Source organism: Diceros bicornis, chromosome 4, assembly GCF_020826845.1.
Source record: "Diceros bicornis minor isolate mBicDic1 chromosome 4, mDicBic1.mat.cur, whole genome shotgun sequence".
Taxonomy (NCBI): Eukaryota; Metazoa; Chordata; class Mammalia; order Perissodactyla; family Rhinocerotidae; genus Diceros; species Diceros bicornis.
Window position 1 is genome coordinate 15,150,064 of NC_080743.1, and position 14,035 is coordinate 15,164,098.

At 40.8% G+C, this 14,035-nt stretch overlaps 2 protein-coding genes across 3 annotated transcripts in view; one reads left to right on the forward strand and one right to left on the reverse strand.

The window, feature by feature from the left end:
- Positions 1 to 2,756: 2,756 nt before the first annotated feature.
- MIGA1 (mitoguardin 1) overlaps positions 2,757 to 14,035 on the forward strand; it is an 83,036-nt gene continuing 71,757 nt past the window's right edge. Inside the window, exons 1-2 of one of the 2 annotated variants that reach the window (XM_058538357.1) lie at positions 2,757 to 2,817; positions 6,659 to 6,775. In XM_058538357.1, coding sequence (XP_058394340.1) covers positions 6,677 to 6,775 — 99 coding nt within the window. In that variant the 5' untranslated portion in view covers positions 2,757 to 2,817; positions 6,659 to 6,676. Of the gene's footprint in view, positions 2,818 to 3,002; positions 3,127 to 6,658; positions 6,776 to 14,035 lie in introns of those variants that run through there. The other variant, XM_058538358.1, reaches the window with a different exon arrangement.
- On the reverse strand, positions 3,178 to 3,504 carry LOC131400870 (proline-rich protein HaeIII subfamily 1-like). Its single transcript, XM_058535647.1, has one exon. It carries the CDS (start codon positions 3,502 to 3,504, stop codon positions 3,178 to 3,180), a length of 327 nt encoding a protein of 108 aa, XP_058391630.1.

Below are 14,035 nucleotides of genomic sequence, written 5' to 3' on the forward strand. Positions count from 1 at the left end.
CAATGACTGCCCCCCTTGCTGGGGACCTCTCACTGTTTCGTTTCCTAACATTGGAAAAAAAATGTGTGGCTAACCATTTAGATGGTCCACTTAGCTCCTGGTTTGAAGATACAACCTTTTAAGATAATTCAAGCCTGGCTCACTTCTGTGGCAATCCTATGGCCAACAGGAAAACTTCTCTTGCAAAATTGCAAGTACAGACTACTTGCACTGCAGTCCTCTTTGCACTTGCACTCTCTGCTCTGCCATCAAAGGCCTCTTTGGATAGTCTAGTCCCTTCAGATTTTTCCAGGTGCCATAAACTACAGGGCACAGAGGTCAAGTTGTCTGAATTTCTTAAAGCTCCTTCACTTTGCTTGAGGTGGGGGTAGGATGGGATAAACACTCTCCTCTTCCCACTTTTAAGGAAAGGGAAGGAAAAGGCACAGCCCTCTAGAAAACTGTCTCCTAGGCATTTTCATTCTCCATTCTTCTTTGATCAATTCTGCTATATCATTCCCTGGAGGTATGTGAAGCCTGAGGGATTGCTAAATGGGCTTCGCATTCTCCTAGCATGCCCTGTGTGGATGATCTAGCATTCTTTTTTAGAACGCTCAGAGCACTTGGGATCTATTTTGCTCAGCTTTGGTGCTTCTGCCAAAAGACATGCAAAAGTCCCACTAAATATTTCATATATCTTGGAAATATAAGCCAGGATTGTTCTAAGTTCTTAACCATTTTTTGGTGTCATGGACCCCTTTGACATTCTGGTAAAGCCTATGGACCCCCCTCTCAAAGTAATGTTTCTATGTACATAAAACAAAATGTATAGGGTTACAAGGGAAACCAATAATATAGAAATAGAGTTTTATCCTTGGATCCCATGGAGGTACAGTAACCCAAGTTAAAAACTTACATAAGATCTTGGCGCTTTACAAATATTATCTTTTATCTTCCCAACACCCCAAGAAGGAAACTGAGGCACAGTGAGGGTAAGTACCTTGCCTAAGACCACACACCTAGTAAGCAGCGGAGAAAGGATTCAAACTCTGGCAGTCTGGCTCCACAGCATTGTTTCGATACTATGCATATAGGATGTCCCAAATTCATTAATGGTTGATGTGGCAAGTAACTCAGAATTTGGACAGTAGAAACAACTAGTATTACTCCACTCCCTGGTTTGGTGAGCATTACCTGATGGCTTTGGTTATCTGGCAGAGGGACAGACCCTTAGAATTAATCCAAGCCCCATTTTTTTTTTCCTGAGTCAGGATAGCAGAAGATATCAAGTCCGAATACGAGACTGTGTCCACCTGCTGCTGCATCGATGTGAAATACCCTGTCCTATGGTTTAAGCCACTATTTGTTCGGTTTTTTTTGCTCGTAGCTAACAGCATCCTAACTGATACACCCAATAATGACTAAGATTGAATATTCTGGCAACCCAGGAGAAAGGAGGCTTGGAGCAAATTATATTGATTTAGAAAAACAAAACATGGCTTCCTTACTCTCCTGTTAAAGAGTAAAATCCATATCCAGAGTGCAATAACATCTCTCTCACAATGTTTATTGTGGAATTAAAGGAGATAATGTTCTTAGGAAAGTTGCTTTAAGTGGTAGTCATCATTATTACTGTTCTTCCCATTATGTGGAAGGTTTGGAAGTGGTGGGAAATAGGGAGGAGGCAGCAGAGGGCAGATGGAGGAATAAACAAAAATAGCCATACCAATTCCAGGTTCTTCAAGTGTCAAGAGCACATTTACTTTATAAGTGCAAAATATTTTCACATAGAATTCAGTCTGTGCATTTTTAGTTACTATTTATCTAGTAACGTCACAGATTGGTATTGTCGTGCTCCCTATTTTTCATTTGACTAAATGGGAATTTTGAAAACTAACAGAAAGGATTGTACACTCTTGTTCCTTAGACAGGAATAGTAACATTTGCTCTCATGTTTTAGCTACCCTTACAAAATTATTTTGGCTTTTCACCACAAATATGCTCAGCAATTGGAGTTTTTTAAATCTGCAGTTCTGACGGAATGTTTCGCCTCAGAACTGCACAAACAGCATCTTGTTTTGTGGTTCTCCCCCTCTCCCCATTAGTTTACTAACGTATATTAGTATTTTATAATGTAGTTTACATGTAGTTTATAATGTGTATTACAAATTAGTATATTTTTGTGTATTAGACAGAAACTCAGAGCAGTGAATATCCTGCCTAACCCCTCAAAGTTGGCCATATTCAAGTATTTTTGGTAGCCTAACTCAGGGGGAAACGTGGAGAAAAGTTAGAGAGGAATAGAAATCAGTAATAACTTCATCGTCAATAGAGGGTTGGAATGTCTCTTAACATTCATTCGTTTAGGGGCTGAGGGTCTGTGGTAGAAGTTTTCAATCTGGGACCCATGGGTTGGTTTCGGGCGTCCTAATTTGTACATAGGTATTTTTCTTGTAACAGTGTACGAGCGTGTCTCTGTTCATTTTTCTGGAGGAAAGTCCCCATAGTTTTCACCAGATTCGCAGAACGGTCCTAGATCCTCCAAAGGTCACGAACCACGATACTAGTTCTTTTCAGCGTTGTAAAATGATGCAATATTCCCAACCCAGTTCTTACATCTGTCTAGCAAGGCCGGAGCCTCTACCCTAAACAAAAATGGCGTGAGCGGCTTCACATGTAGCCCCTCCGGCAGAAAGGCCAGAGGGCCCCCGCCACTTTCCCTCCACCTTCCCCTCCTGACCCCGGAAGGACTCCGCCCCCGAGGCCAGGCAGTAGCTCAGCGCCGGGCTGCGGCGGGGAAGCAGGCGGGAGCCGGCTGCACCTGGCTTGGAGCGCCAGGTACGCGGGGCAGGGGGCGGCCGGAGGGCCGGCGGGGCTGGGCGCGGGCCGGAGCGGCGGCCTAGGCCCTCTGGGCCCGGAGTGCGGGCCGGAGGGACGGGAAGCTGGAGGACTCCCCACGCCGGAGGGAGGCCCGCGAGGGGAGCGCTGAATCAGGGGAGCTTGTGACCGCTCAGAGCCAAAGCGAGGGTCCGGGAGGCCGGGCCGAGTGGGAGCCCCATTCTGGTCCTCTTGGTAAAGAGAAAGGAAGAGCGCAGAGAAGAGCACGTGCGGGTGGGCGTCCTGCTGGAGGTGGGGGGTCCTGCTGAGGTAGGGCTCCTGCTGGAGGTGGGAGGGGGTCCTGCTGGAGGTAGGGAGGTCCTACTGGGGATGCGGGGGTCCTGCTTGGGGTGCGGTCGTCCTGCTGGAGGTGCAGGGCCCTGCTGGAGGTGCGGGGTCCTGCTGGAGGTGGAGGGCCCCGCTGGAGGTGGAGGGCCCTGTTGGAGGTGCGGGGTCCTGCTGGAGGTGGGGGGCCCTACTGGAGGTAGGGGGTCCTGCTGGAGGTAGGGGGTCCTGCTGAGGTGCGGGGTCCTGCTGGAGGTGCGGGGGTCCCGCTGGAGGTGGGGGGTCCTGCTGGAGGTGGGGGATCCTGTTGGAGGTGCGGGGTCCCGCTGGAAGTGGAGCCGCCCTGCTGGAGGTGGGGGTCATGCTGGAGGTGGGGGGGCCCCGCTGGAGGTGGGGGGTCCTGCTAGAGGTGGAGGGGTCTTGTTGGAGGTGCGGCGTCCCGCTGGAGGTGAGGGGTCCCGCTGGAGTTGCGGGGTCCTGCTGGAGGTGGGAGGGGGTCCTACTGGGGGTGCCGGGTCCTGCTGGAGGTGCGGGGTCCCCGCTGGAGGTGGGTTCTGCTGGAGGTGGGCCAGCAGGTGTGGCCCAAGTTTCTGCTTGAATGCCGGTGGCTTAGCGGGGCGTGGTTTTTGGATGAGGACGATTACGGTGTCTTGGAAGGTGCTTTCAGAGAATCTTTTAGCCTCGGGAGGATTGTGGCGTCGGAGCTCCTCTGTAAATAAAGTTGTTCAACGTTTGTTTTTTGGAAGGAGAGCTCCAAAACGTCTTTCTCTTGCACAGACCTTTGTTATTATTGTTATTTTATCATTATTGCCACTAAGCATTTTTGCTGTGTTGAAAGTATCTTCTCAGAGTTCGGTTGTGTAGATTTATGCTTCACGTCAAATTTTTGGGGGTATTTCAGACTTTCATTGTTTCTTGGATTATAAAATCCCAGTTGTAGAATAGAATTTTAGAGTGTTTAGGAATCAAACTCTATGACACTTATTTTTAACTCTCCAGTGGTTAGAATGGAGAGAAGCGAGTAATATTACATAGTACAATATTTTTGGTGATATTTTAGACCTCCTCTACAAATATGAATAATTATGCAACTGGCTTCGATTATTTTAATTAATACTTATGAAAGCAACTGAAATGATTAGTTTTTTTTTTAAATTTTATTTATTTTTTTTCCCCCCAAAACCCCAGTAGATAGTTGTATGTCATAGCTGCACCTCCTTCTAGTTGCTGTATGTGGGACGTGGCCTCAGCATGGCTGGAGAAGCGGTGCGTAGGTGCGCACCAGGGATCCGAGCCCAGGGCCCCCAGCAGCGGAGCACACGCACTTAACCGCTAAGCCACGGGGCAAGCCCTGAAATGATTAGTTTTTAAAAGTTATTTATTAATGATTGTTTGGAATCACTTCCTCAGTGATTTTATAATTTTATTTATTTATTTTTCCCCCAAAGCCCCAGTAGATAGTTGTATGTCATAGTTGCACATCCTTCTAGTTGCTGTATGTGGGATGCGGCCTCAGCATGGCCAGCAAAGCGGTGTGTGGGTGCGCGCCCGGGATCCGAACCCCGGCCGCCAGCAGGGGATGTGCACACACTTAGCCGCTAAGCCAGGGGGCTGGCCCACTTCCTCAGTGATTTTAAATGAAAGAGAATGAGGTAGGTAGAAGGCAAAAATGGAGATTTGTCAGAATTCTTTTAAGAAAACCCCTGCAGCAAATTGAAGTGCTTGTTTTATTTTCCTTCTCCTCTGCTTAAAAATTTAGAACCCTCTATTATGGAGAAAATCAGTTTGGGTGAGTTACACTCAGTATTTTTTTTTTTTTTAATGCAGTATGCAGTATAGATGGCTTAATGATCCAGAATCTACTTAATTACTAAAAATGTTTCTCAAGTTGTCAATTTTGGGAGAGAATAAATGTGCTTTTTTTTTTCCTTTTTTAGTGTAGCATTTTTAAAAAGTAATACATGTAGTCACTTAAAAAAAGAAAGACTTGAAAAGTAGTAGGTCACTGCCCAACCTCCCAACATGCCAAGTCTCATTCCCCAGAGGACCATTTTTAACTTGTTTAACTGTTTCTTCATGGTTTCCTTTGTATTTCTCAATAATATGTCTATATCACAATTTGTTGGTTGGAATAAAAATACTTCAATTAGAACTAATTATACTGAGCCTAAAAATTGTAATTAGAATATGGGCGAGGGGGAATTAAGTTTACACTTTGTGTCACCAGTAGGGAATAAGGTAAGTGTCAGTAGCAGTAACCCACCCTAAGAAGTAGTACTGTGTTTGATTTGAAAGGAAACTACTCCTTAATCAGTGGTTTTGATACTTGTCTGAAGAAAAAGAGGAGTGTTAACAGAAGGAGGTAGTCTGCTGGAGGTTAGAAGAAGGGAGCAGAGAGATACATGCAGAAATGAGGGACTTAAAGTATAGCAAATAAACTTTTATAGAGGGATTGTTGGTAATTTTTATTTTCTGTTTGGTAATGTTTACAGCACTATCCAAGGAAAAGAATATTAAATTTGGTAGGCATCAACATTCTAGTTACTGGAAAGCCTACTCTCTTGTGCATCAGAGACAGTTCTCAGGCTTTCTCTTGGCCTGGATGAAATGTTCCTCAGGACTCGTTAATTTTGTGCTCACCAGGCAGCCTTTTTTCCTTATTAATTCAGCTCCCTACAATCTTTTGTTTCAGAGGGGGTATGTTTTGATAGCATATATAAGTGTTCTTTCACTAAATAGTGTATTTTTTTTAATAATAAATGAATAAATTTGTAAACTATACATCAGTACTATGTGAATTTGTTTAGTGTGTGTCCATCTGGGTACACTGATAAAATTGAGTTTCTGGCTCTATAAAGGATTGACCCAGACCCTGAACCATTGTTTCTGTCAACGTTCTGCTGCCTTTAAAGGGCCTCTCTGAGTGACAGCTGCCTCCTCTGTAGACATCTGACTTTTCTTTCTTTGGTTTCAATAAAAGTAGGCATTAAAACACTAGCAGAATGTCATAGCATGTATGTGGCGTTTCTTTGAAGATCTTTAAAATGGGACAGTAAGAGAATAAACCCATGAGTTCTGAAGTTCAGTGAACTCTGAGGTTCCTTTCCAGCCCCGGAAGGCATAATTCCAATCAGAATCCTTTCAGGATGCTGTTATTTGAAGGAAATAAGGGGGAAGAAATAGATTTTAAATTATTATCTAAAAGTTGAAATGTTTATTTAACCAGAAAAGAGAGACTATAGAACTTGCAATTTTCTAAAGAAAATTTACTACCTGAATTTGAAGTTTAAATCTAACTAATTTTCTCTTTTGCTGCTTTGGTGATTTTGATAAACTTTTAGCACAAATAAACTTGGCTCAGAATGTTATTTTCAGGTAAGTGTAGTATCATGAATAATTAACTGCAAAAAAAGAAAAAATAAGCTGATAGAGTTAAATTTTCAATTTGTATCTTTCATTTGGTAGAGTAACCAAAAATCTTTGTGGCTGATATGTTTTTATGTTTCCTTTAATGAAGATTTCTAGAAGAGGAGTCATGTCAGAAGAAACAGTAAGCAAATCACAGTTTTCCTTGAAGACAGCAGCGCTAAGAGTGTTTGATCTTCCTCTGTCTTGGTACTACTCTCTCTCACAGGTAAAAAAAAATGAAACAAACATGAAGTTAAATAATAAGTTTATTGCTGAAAACATATTTTGTTTACAATATTTAAATTTCAATTGAGGTTTTAAATGGTTCAGTCACAATGTTTGTTAAAGTAATTTAAAACTTACTTGGGGGTCTGGCCTGGTGGCGTAGTGGTTAAGTTTGCATGCTCTGCTTCGGTGGCATGGAGTTCATGGGTTCAGATCCTGGGCGCGGACCTACACATTGCTCATCAAGCCATGCTGTGGCAGCATCCCACATACAAAGTAGAGGAAGATTGGCACAGATGTTAGCTCAGGGACAATCTTCCTCAAGCAAAAAAAAAACTTGGTTAATATTTATTTCGTGGGTTTTTTTGTGTGTGTGTGTGTGAAGAAGATTAGCCCTGAGCTACCATCTGTTGCCAATCCTCCTCTTTTTGCTGAGGAAGATAGGCCCTGGGCTAACATCTGTGCCCATCTTCCTCTACCTTATATGTGGGAAACCTGCCACAGCATGGCTTGATAAGTGGTGTGTAGGTTCGCGCCCGGGATCTGAACCTGGAAACCCTGGGCTGCCGAAGTGGAGCGCATGAACTTAACCACTATGCCACTGGGCCGGCCCCCTATCATATACATAATTCTTAAAGGAGATTGCATTGCTTTAAAAAAATCTTCCTGGGGCCGACCCAGTGGCGTAGCAGTTAAGTGCGCTCACTCCGCTTCTGTGGCCCAGAGTTCACAGGTTCGGATCCCGGGTGCGCACCGATGCACTGCATGTCAAGCACTGCTGTGGCAGCGTCCCATATAAAGTGGAGGAAGATGGGCACGGATCTTAGCCTAGGGCCAATCTTTCTCAGCAAAAAGAGGAGGATTGGCATCGGATGTTAGCTCAGGGCTAATCTTCCTCACACACAGACACAAAAAACTTCCTATCTTAAGTGAATTTACACAGTCCATTTCAGTTATTTTCAGTGAATTATGTTATTCAAATAGGTCTATCTGTTCTCACTATTACAACCCTTTTTTTTTTTTGTAATTTTATTTATTTATTTTTTTCCCCCCAAAGCCCCAGTAGATAGTTCTATGTCACAGCTGCACATCCTTCTAGTTGCTGTATGTGGGACGCGGCCTCAGCATGGCCAGAGAAGCAGTGCGTCGGTGAGCCGGGATCCGAACCCGGGCCGCCAGCAGCGGAGCGTGCACGCTTAACCGCTAAGTCACGGGGCCAGCCCCTCACTATTACAATTCTTTATTTATTTGATTTTTTTCCCCCAAAGCCCCAGTAGATAGTTGTATGTCATAGTTGCACAGCCTTCTAGTTGCTGTATGTGGGACGCGGCCTCATCGTGGCTGGAGAAGCATGGGTCGGTGCGCGCCCGGGATCTGAACCCGGGTCGCCAGCAGCGGAGCGCGCGCGCTTAACCGCTAAGCCACGGGGCCGGCCCTACAATTCTTTAATTTAATTTTATTGTGGTAAAATATACATAACATAAAATTTACCATTTTAACCATTTTTAAATGTGCAGTTCAGTAGCATTAGGTACATTCACGTTGTGGAACCAATTTCCAGAACTGTTTTCATCTTGCAAAACTGAAGCTCTACAGCCATTAAACAGCAATTCTCCATTCTTCCTCCTACTAGCCCCTGGCAACCACCATTCTACTTTCTGTCTCTATGAATTTGACTAGTCTGGGTACCTCATAAGTGGAATTATACAGTATGTCTTTTTGTGACTGGCTTTTTTTGACTTAGCATAATGTCCTCGAGGTTCATCCATTTTGTAGCATGTGTCAGAATTTCCTTCTTTTTCCAGGTTGAATAACATTCGATTGTATGTGTATACCACATTTTGTTCATCCATTCGTCCATCACTGGAGACTTGGGTTGCTTCTGCCTTTTGGCTATTATGAATATAGTGCTTCTATGATCACGGCTGTACAAATATCTATTCGAGTTCCTGCTTTCAGTTCCTTTAGGTATATACCTAGAAGTGAAATTGCTGGGTCATATGGTAATTCTATTTTTAATTTTTTCAGAAACTGTCATACTGGTTTCCATAGTGGCTGCACCATTTTTTATTTCTACTAGCAGTGCACAAGGGTTCCAATTTCTCCACATCTTCGCCAACACTTATTTTCTATTTTTTCAATAGTAGCTACCCTAATGGGTGTGAATTGGTATCTCATTGTGGTTTTGATTTGCGTTTCCCGAGTCATTAGTGCTGTTGAGCATCTTTTCGTGTACTTATTATCCATTTGTATATTTTCTATGGGAACAGTCCTTTTATTTTTAATATTTGCTTCTAATGCAATTTGCACTCCATTGTACTAAATAAAAAGATATGTATGGAACGTAGCATTTAGTTCACTAAACTTATGCTGGATTTCATCAAATCCGAGAAGCATTTTTCACATTTCAACATTTCTAAAACCTGCTTATATCTTAAAATAAATAGTATCTTAGATTGATTAAATATAGTGTAATTTTACATATCTAGAAAAGAGTGTTGCACAGATAAGACGTATGAGAATAACAGTAATTACTACTTAGTGTTCACTATGTTTAAGACATTATTTAGGTCCTTTATACATATAATGTCTCTAATTCTCAAAATAACCCTGGGATTTGGATATCATCTCCATTTTACACATCTGGAGGCTTCAAGAGCTGAATTAACTTGTCTAAAATTGCATATATTATGGGATTTGAACGTGCACCTCTTTGATCCTGAAACTTGTTTTCTCTCTTTTTGTTTCTTTTCCTTTTTCAGGATTACATGCTTAAAAGAAAATTTGAAAAATATGGAAAAGAATTAAAGAGAAAATAAAAATTGCCAACAATCCCTTATAAAAGCTTATTTGCTATACTTTAGGTCTTTTATTTCTGCTTATATCTCTGTCCCCCAATCCCCACTTCACACCCCCAGTGCCCTGTGTCTTCCCTTTCAAGATGATAAAGTTGTATATTTTGAGCATTTTCTCTGTCATTAGAAATGCTTTATGAGGGCCGGCCCCGTGGCTTAGCGGTTAAGTGTGTGCGCTCCGCTGCTGGCGGCCCAGGTTCGGTTCGGGAAAAAATAAATAAATAAATAAAATTAAAAAAAAAATGCTTTATGAATATTGATGTACTATAGTTTATTGAATATTTCTCTATTTTTGTGTTGTTTGAATAGTTCATTATTTATATATAAATCTTGGCCCATTTTTTTTGTGTGTGTGTGAGGAAGATCAGCTCTGAGCTAACATCCATGCTAATCCTCCTCTTTTTGCTGAGGAAGACTGGCTCTGAGCTAACATCTATTGCCAATTCTCCTTTTTTTTTTCCCCAAAGCCTCAGTAGATAGTTGTATGTCATAGTTGCACATTCTTCTAATTGCTGTATGTGGGATGCGGCCTCAGCATGGCTGGAGAAGCGGTGCGTTGGTGTGCACCCGGGATCTGAACCCAGGCTTCTGGTAGCGGAGCGTGCGCACTTCACCGCTAAGCCATGGGGCCAGCCCAATCTTGGTCCAATTTTTAGATTTTTATTAAGGTAAATTCCTAGAGATGAAAATACTGAGTCTAAGTATTTGGTATTCTTTTATTTGTTTATGTTATCATACTATTTGGATGATATTTTAAAAAACTTGCAACAGGACATAGCAACACCCACTATGTGTAAAGCACTGTGCTAGACATTTTATATCAGGTACATTTACAAACTCATTTAATCCTTACAATGATCCTAAAGTAATATTATTCCTTAAAATTTATTATTTGAATAGCTAATACATTTACTTGGTTCAAAAATCAAAACCACACACACATGCAAACGCGTATACATACACGGAGATGTTTTACTCTCAGTCCCCATCCACTCCCTGCAGGTAACCATTTGGATTGCTTGAATATCTTTCAGAATTTCTTTATTCAAATATCAGCAAAAGCAATTATATGTTCTTATTTTCTCCTTTTATAGAAGGTAGTGTACTACCTATGTTCTTGCTTTTTTGTACTTAAAATATTTCCTGGAGATCTTTCCATATTAACATATGTAGATATTTTTCTTTTTTTAAAAAGCAACAATTATGTTTATTTGCATGTGCCGGAAAATATCTCACATGCATTGCTATAAAAACCATCTTATCACTTTAGTGTGGAATTCTTTAGAATTTAAGAAACTGGCTAAGTCGGCTTTGGAAATAGAATGTGTTGAACGGATAGATGCCACAAATGGCAAGATTTTAGATCTTTTTCTTTTTTTATTCCTGCAGCTTCATAATGTTTCTGTACATGGACATTTGAGTTATTTCTGGTCTTGTACCACTACAAACAATGCTATAGTGAATATGTTCGATATACCTCAATTCATACAGGTACAGGTATAGGAAAATTTTTAAACTTTCTGGGTCAAAGAGTAAATGTATTTGAATTTTGATAGATATTGTTAAATTGCCCTCCATAGAAATAGTATTGTTTTATACTCCCCAATTTTGGGATTGTTGCCAATCTGATAAGTGAGAATGGTATTCCACCATACTTTTAATTTTTATTTCTCTCTTATATGTTAGGTTGAGTATCTTTTTATAGATTTAAGAGCAATTTGTATTAAGTCTGAATATTTTGAAGGTTTTTTTTTTACATTTCTAAATTGCTTTTCAGATTAGCCATACCAACCCACAATCTCACCAGTAGTATTTGACAATGCCTGTTTTTTCACAGTTTAGAAATCAGAGTGTTATTTTTTAAAAACTTTATGAGCATTGTATATTTCTTCTTTTATGAATTATTTTTGTATCCTTTGCCCATGCTGATTCTACTATACCACCAGTTTTTCAATCCTAGGAATAATTTTCTGAGGCCAGAACTATTGTTCAACTTGTACTGTGGAATATTTTTAAAAATAATATAAAGAGGGCCGGCCCCGTGGCTTAGTGGTTGGGTGCGTGCGCTCCGCTGCTGGCGGCCCGGGTTCGGATCCCAGGTGCGCACTGACGCACCGCTTCTCCAGCCATGCTGAGGCCGTGTCCCACATACAGCAACTAGAAGGATGTGCAAGTATGACATACAACTATCTACTGGGGCTTTGGGGGAAAAATAAATAAATAAAATTATAAAAAAAAAAAAAATTAAAAAAAAAATAATATAAAGAGTCATTGCAGGTAAACTTAAGGATACATCCTCTACTCTCAGTCATAGTACTTAGTATCCAAAACTCATTCCATGCTGTGGAATGCACTAAGCTGGGTCAGCAAACTGCAGGCTATGGGCCAAATCAAGGCCACCACCTGTTTTAGTAAGTAAAGTTTATTGGAACACAGTCAAGCTCATTTGTTAATGTATTATCTGTGACTGCTTTTGCATACAACAGCAGAGTTAAGTGGTTGCAATAAAGACCATATGTTCCCCAAAGCCTAAAATATTTACTGCCCGGCCTTTACCAAAAAAGTTTGTTGACCCCTGTACTAAGAGAGCAGGCTATAGTTTGAATAGCATCAAAGGACCAAAAAGGGACTAGGGAAAAGCTCGGAGTTCTTGTTTGGACAGTTCTGTAGCCTTAGAATTGGATTGACTTTATGAAAAAAAGACATATATGAGATTTTTTGTTCATTGGTTCAGCCTCCAAAAATTGGCAATCCATGTTAGATCCAGTTCAGTTATATAGTTAATTGCACAGTGAGATATGTCATCAGTGTGGCTAACGTAATTTCCACAGATGATGTACAGCATGCATGGATTCAAACCCATCTTCTGGGATGCATTTTGATTCATGTTTCACCACTGTGGAATTGTGTGATCTTTGGCAAGCTACTTAACCTCTTGAAAACCAATTTTTATCATCTATAAAAAGGATGAAAAGCATAGTGTCTGGCACAGAGTAAAGATGAATGAGTACTCCAATAAATGTTAACTCCTATTTTATTTCACTGTGTCATTTATCTAAGGAATAATATATTTTCCAAGTATTTTTTCTTTCATTTAATGAATACATACTCTAAACAAATACTTAAGTCTCTTCATTTGCTTCCGTGGGTTTCTTAAGGATTACTCTGCTATTTTACTATGTATCATGTTAATACAAGCAGATTCTGTTTTCAGTTGGAAACCACAACAAGAAGTGGTAAGTAGTTTAGTTGATTCTCCAAATTCAGAATGCTAAAGAGAGAAAGACTAAGAATTAACTAAGCGCCTAAAAATAAAAATCTGTCTAAATGCAGTGTAGTATCCTGAATTGGTTCTGGAATAGAAAAAGAACATTAGTGGAAAAACTGGTAAAAGCAGAATAAAGTCTAGTTTAGTTAATAATATTGTACTAACGTTAATTACTTAGTTTTCACAAGAGTATTATGGTTATATAAGATGTTAATTTCAGAGAAAACCTAAGTGATATGGGAACTTTATCTTTGCAACTTTCTTTTTTTTTTTTTAATTTTATTTTTATTTTTTGTGAGGAAGATTAGCCCTGAGCTAACATCCGTGCTAATCCTCCTCTTTTTGCTGAGGAAGACCGGCTCTGAGCTAACATCTATTGCCAATCCTCCTCCTTTTTTTCCCCCAAAGCCCCGGTAGATAGTTGTATGTCATAGTTGCACATCCTTCTAGTTGCTGTATGTGGGACGCGGCCTCAGCATGGCCGGAGAAGCAGTGCTTGGGTGCGTGCCCAGGATCCAAACCCGATGGCCCAGGTTCGGATCCCGGGAGCGCACCGACTCACCGCTTGTCGGGCCGTGCTGTGGTGGCGTCCCATATAAAGTGAGGAGGATGGGCACAGATGTTAGCCCAGGGCCAGTCTTCCTCAGCAAAAGAAGGAGGATTCGCATGGATGTTAGCTCAGGGCTGATCTTCCTCACAAAAAAAAAAAAAGAAAAAACAAAAAACCTTGTGTTTTCTAGATTACTTATGATAAACATTTTTCCCTGGGAAATTTGCCTTATTTTTGTCATGGAAAAGGTTTCTTTTTTCATGAGATTAGGACTGTAAACTTTATTGGGTCTTTTATGTAAAAATAATAACATGTAACAGAACTTGGATCTTAATAAAAGTGAATTGATTAATATATTTGGATTCATATTAGTAAAGCACGTTATATGTCTGACGGAGTAGTTTTAATTTTTTATTTATATCTCCTAATAGTTTTCTAACTTTAGTGCCCTTGGGTATAGTAGAACTGACAATTTAAGCTAAGTGGTCACTTAGCTGTGACTGGGCCTGTGTGAATAAATTATTTTCTTTAGTGGAGGAATTAATTTTGTTATCTTACATTTACTCATGCAGTAAATACTAATCTTTA

Bases quoted from the DNA above. Each gene is read 5' to 3' on its own strand.
- LOC131400870 (XM_058535647.1), bottom strand. From the start codon at position 3,504: ATGACCCCCACCTCCAGCAGGGCGGCTCCACTTCCAGCGGGACCCCGC.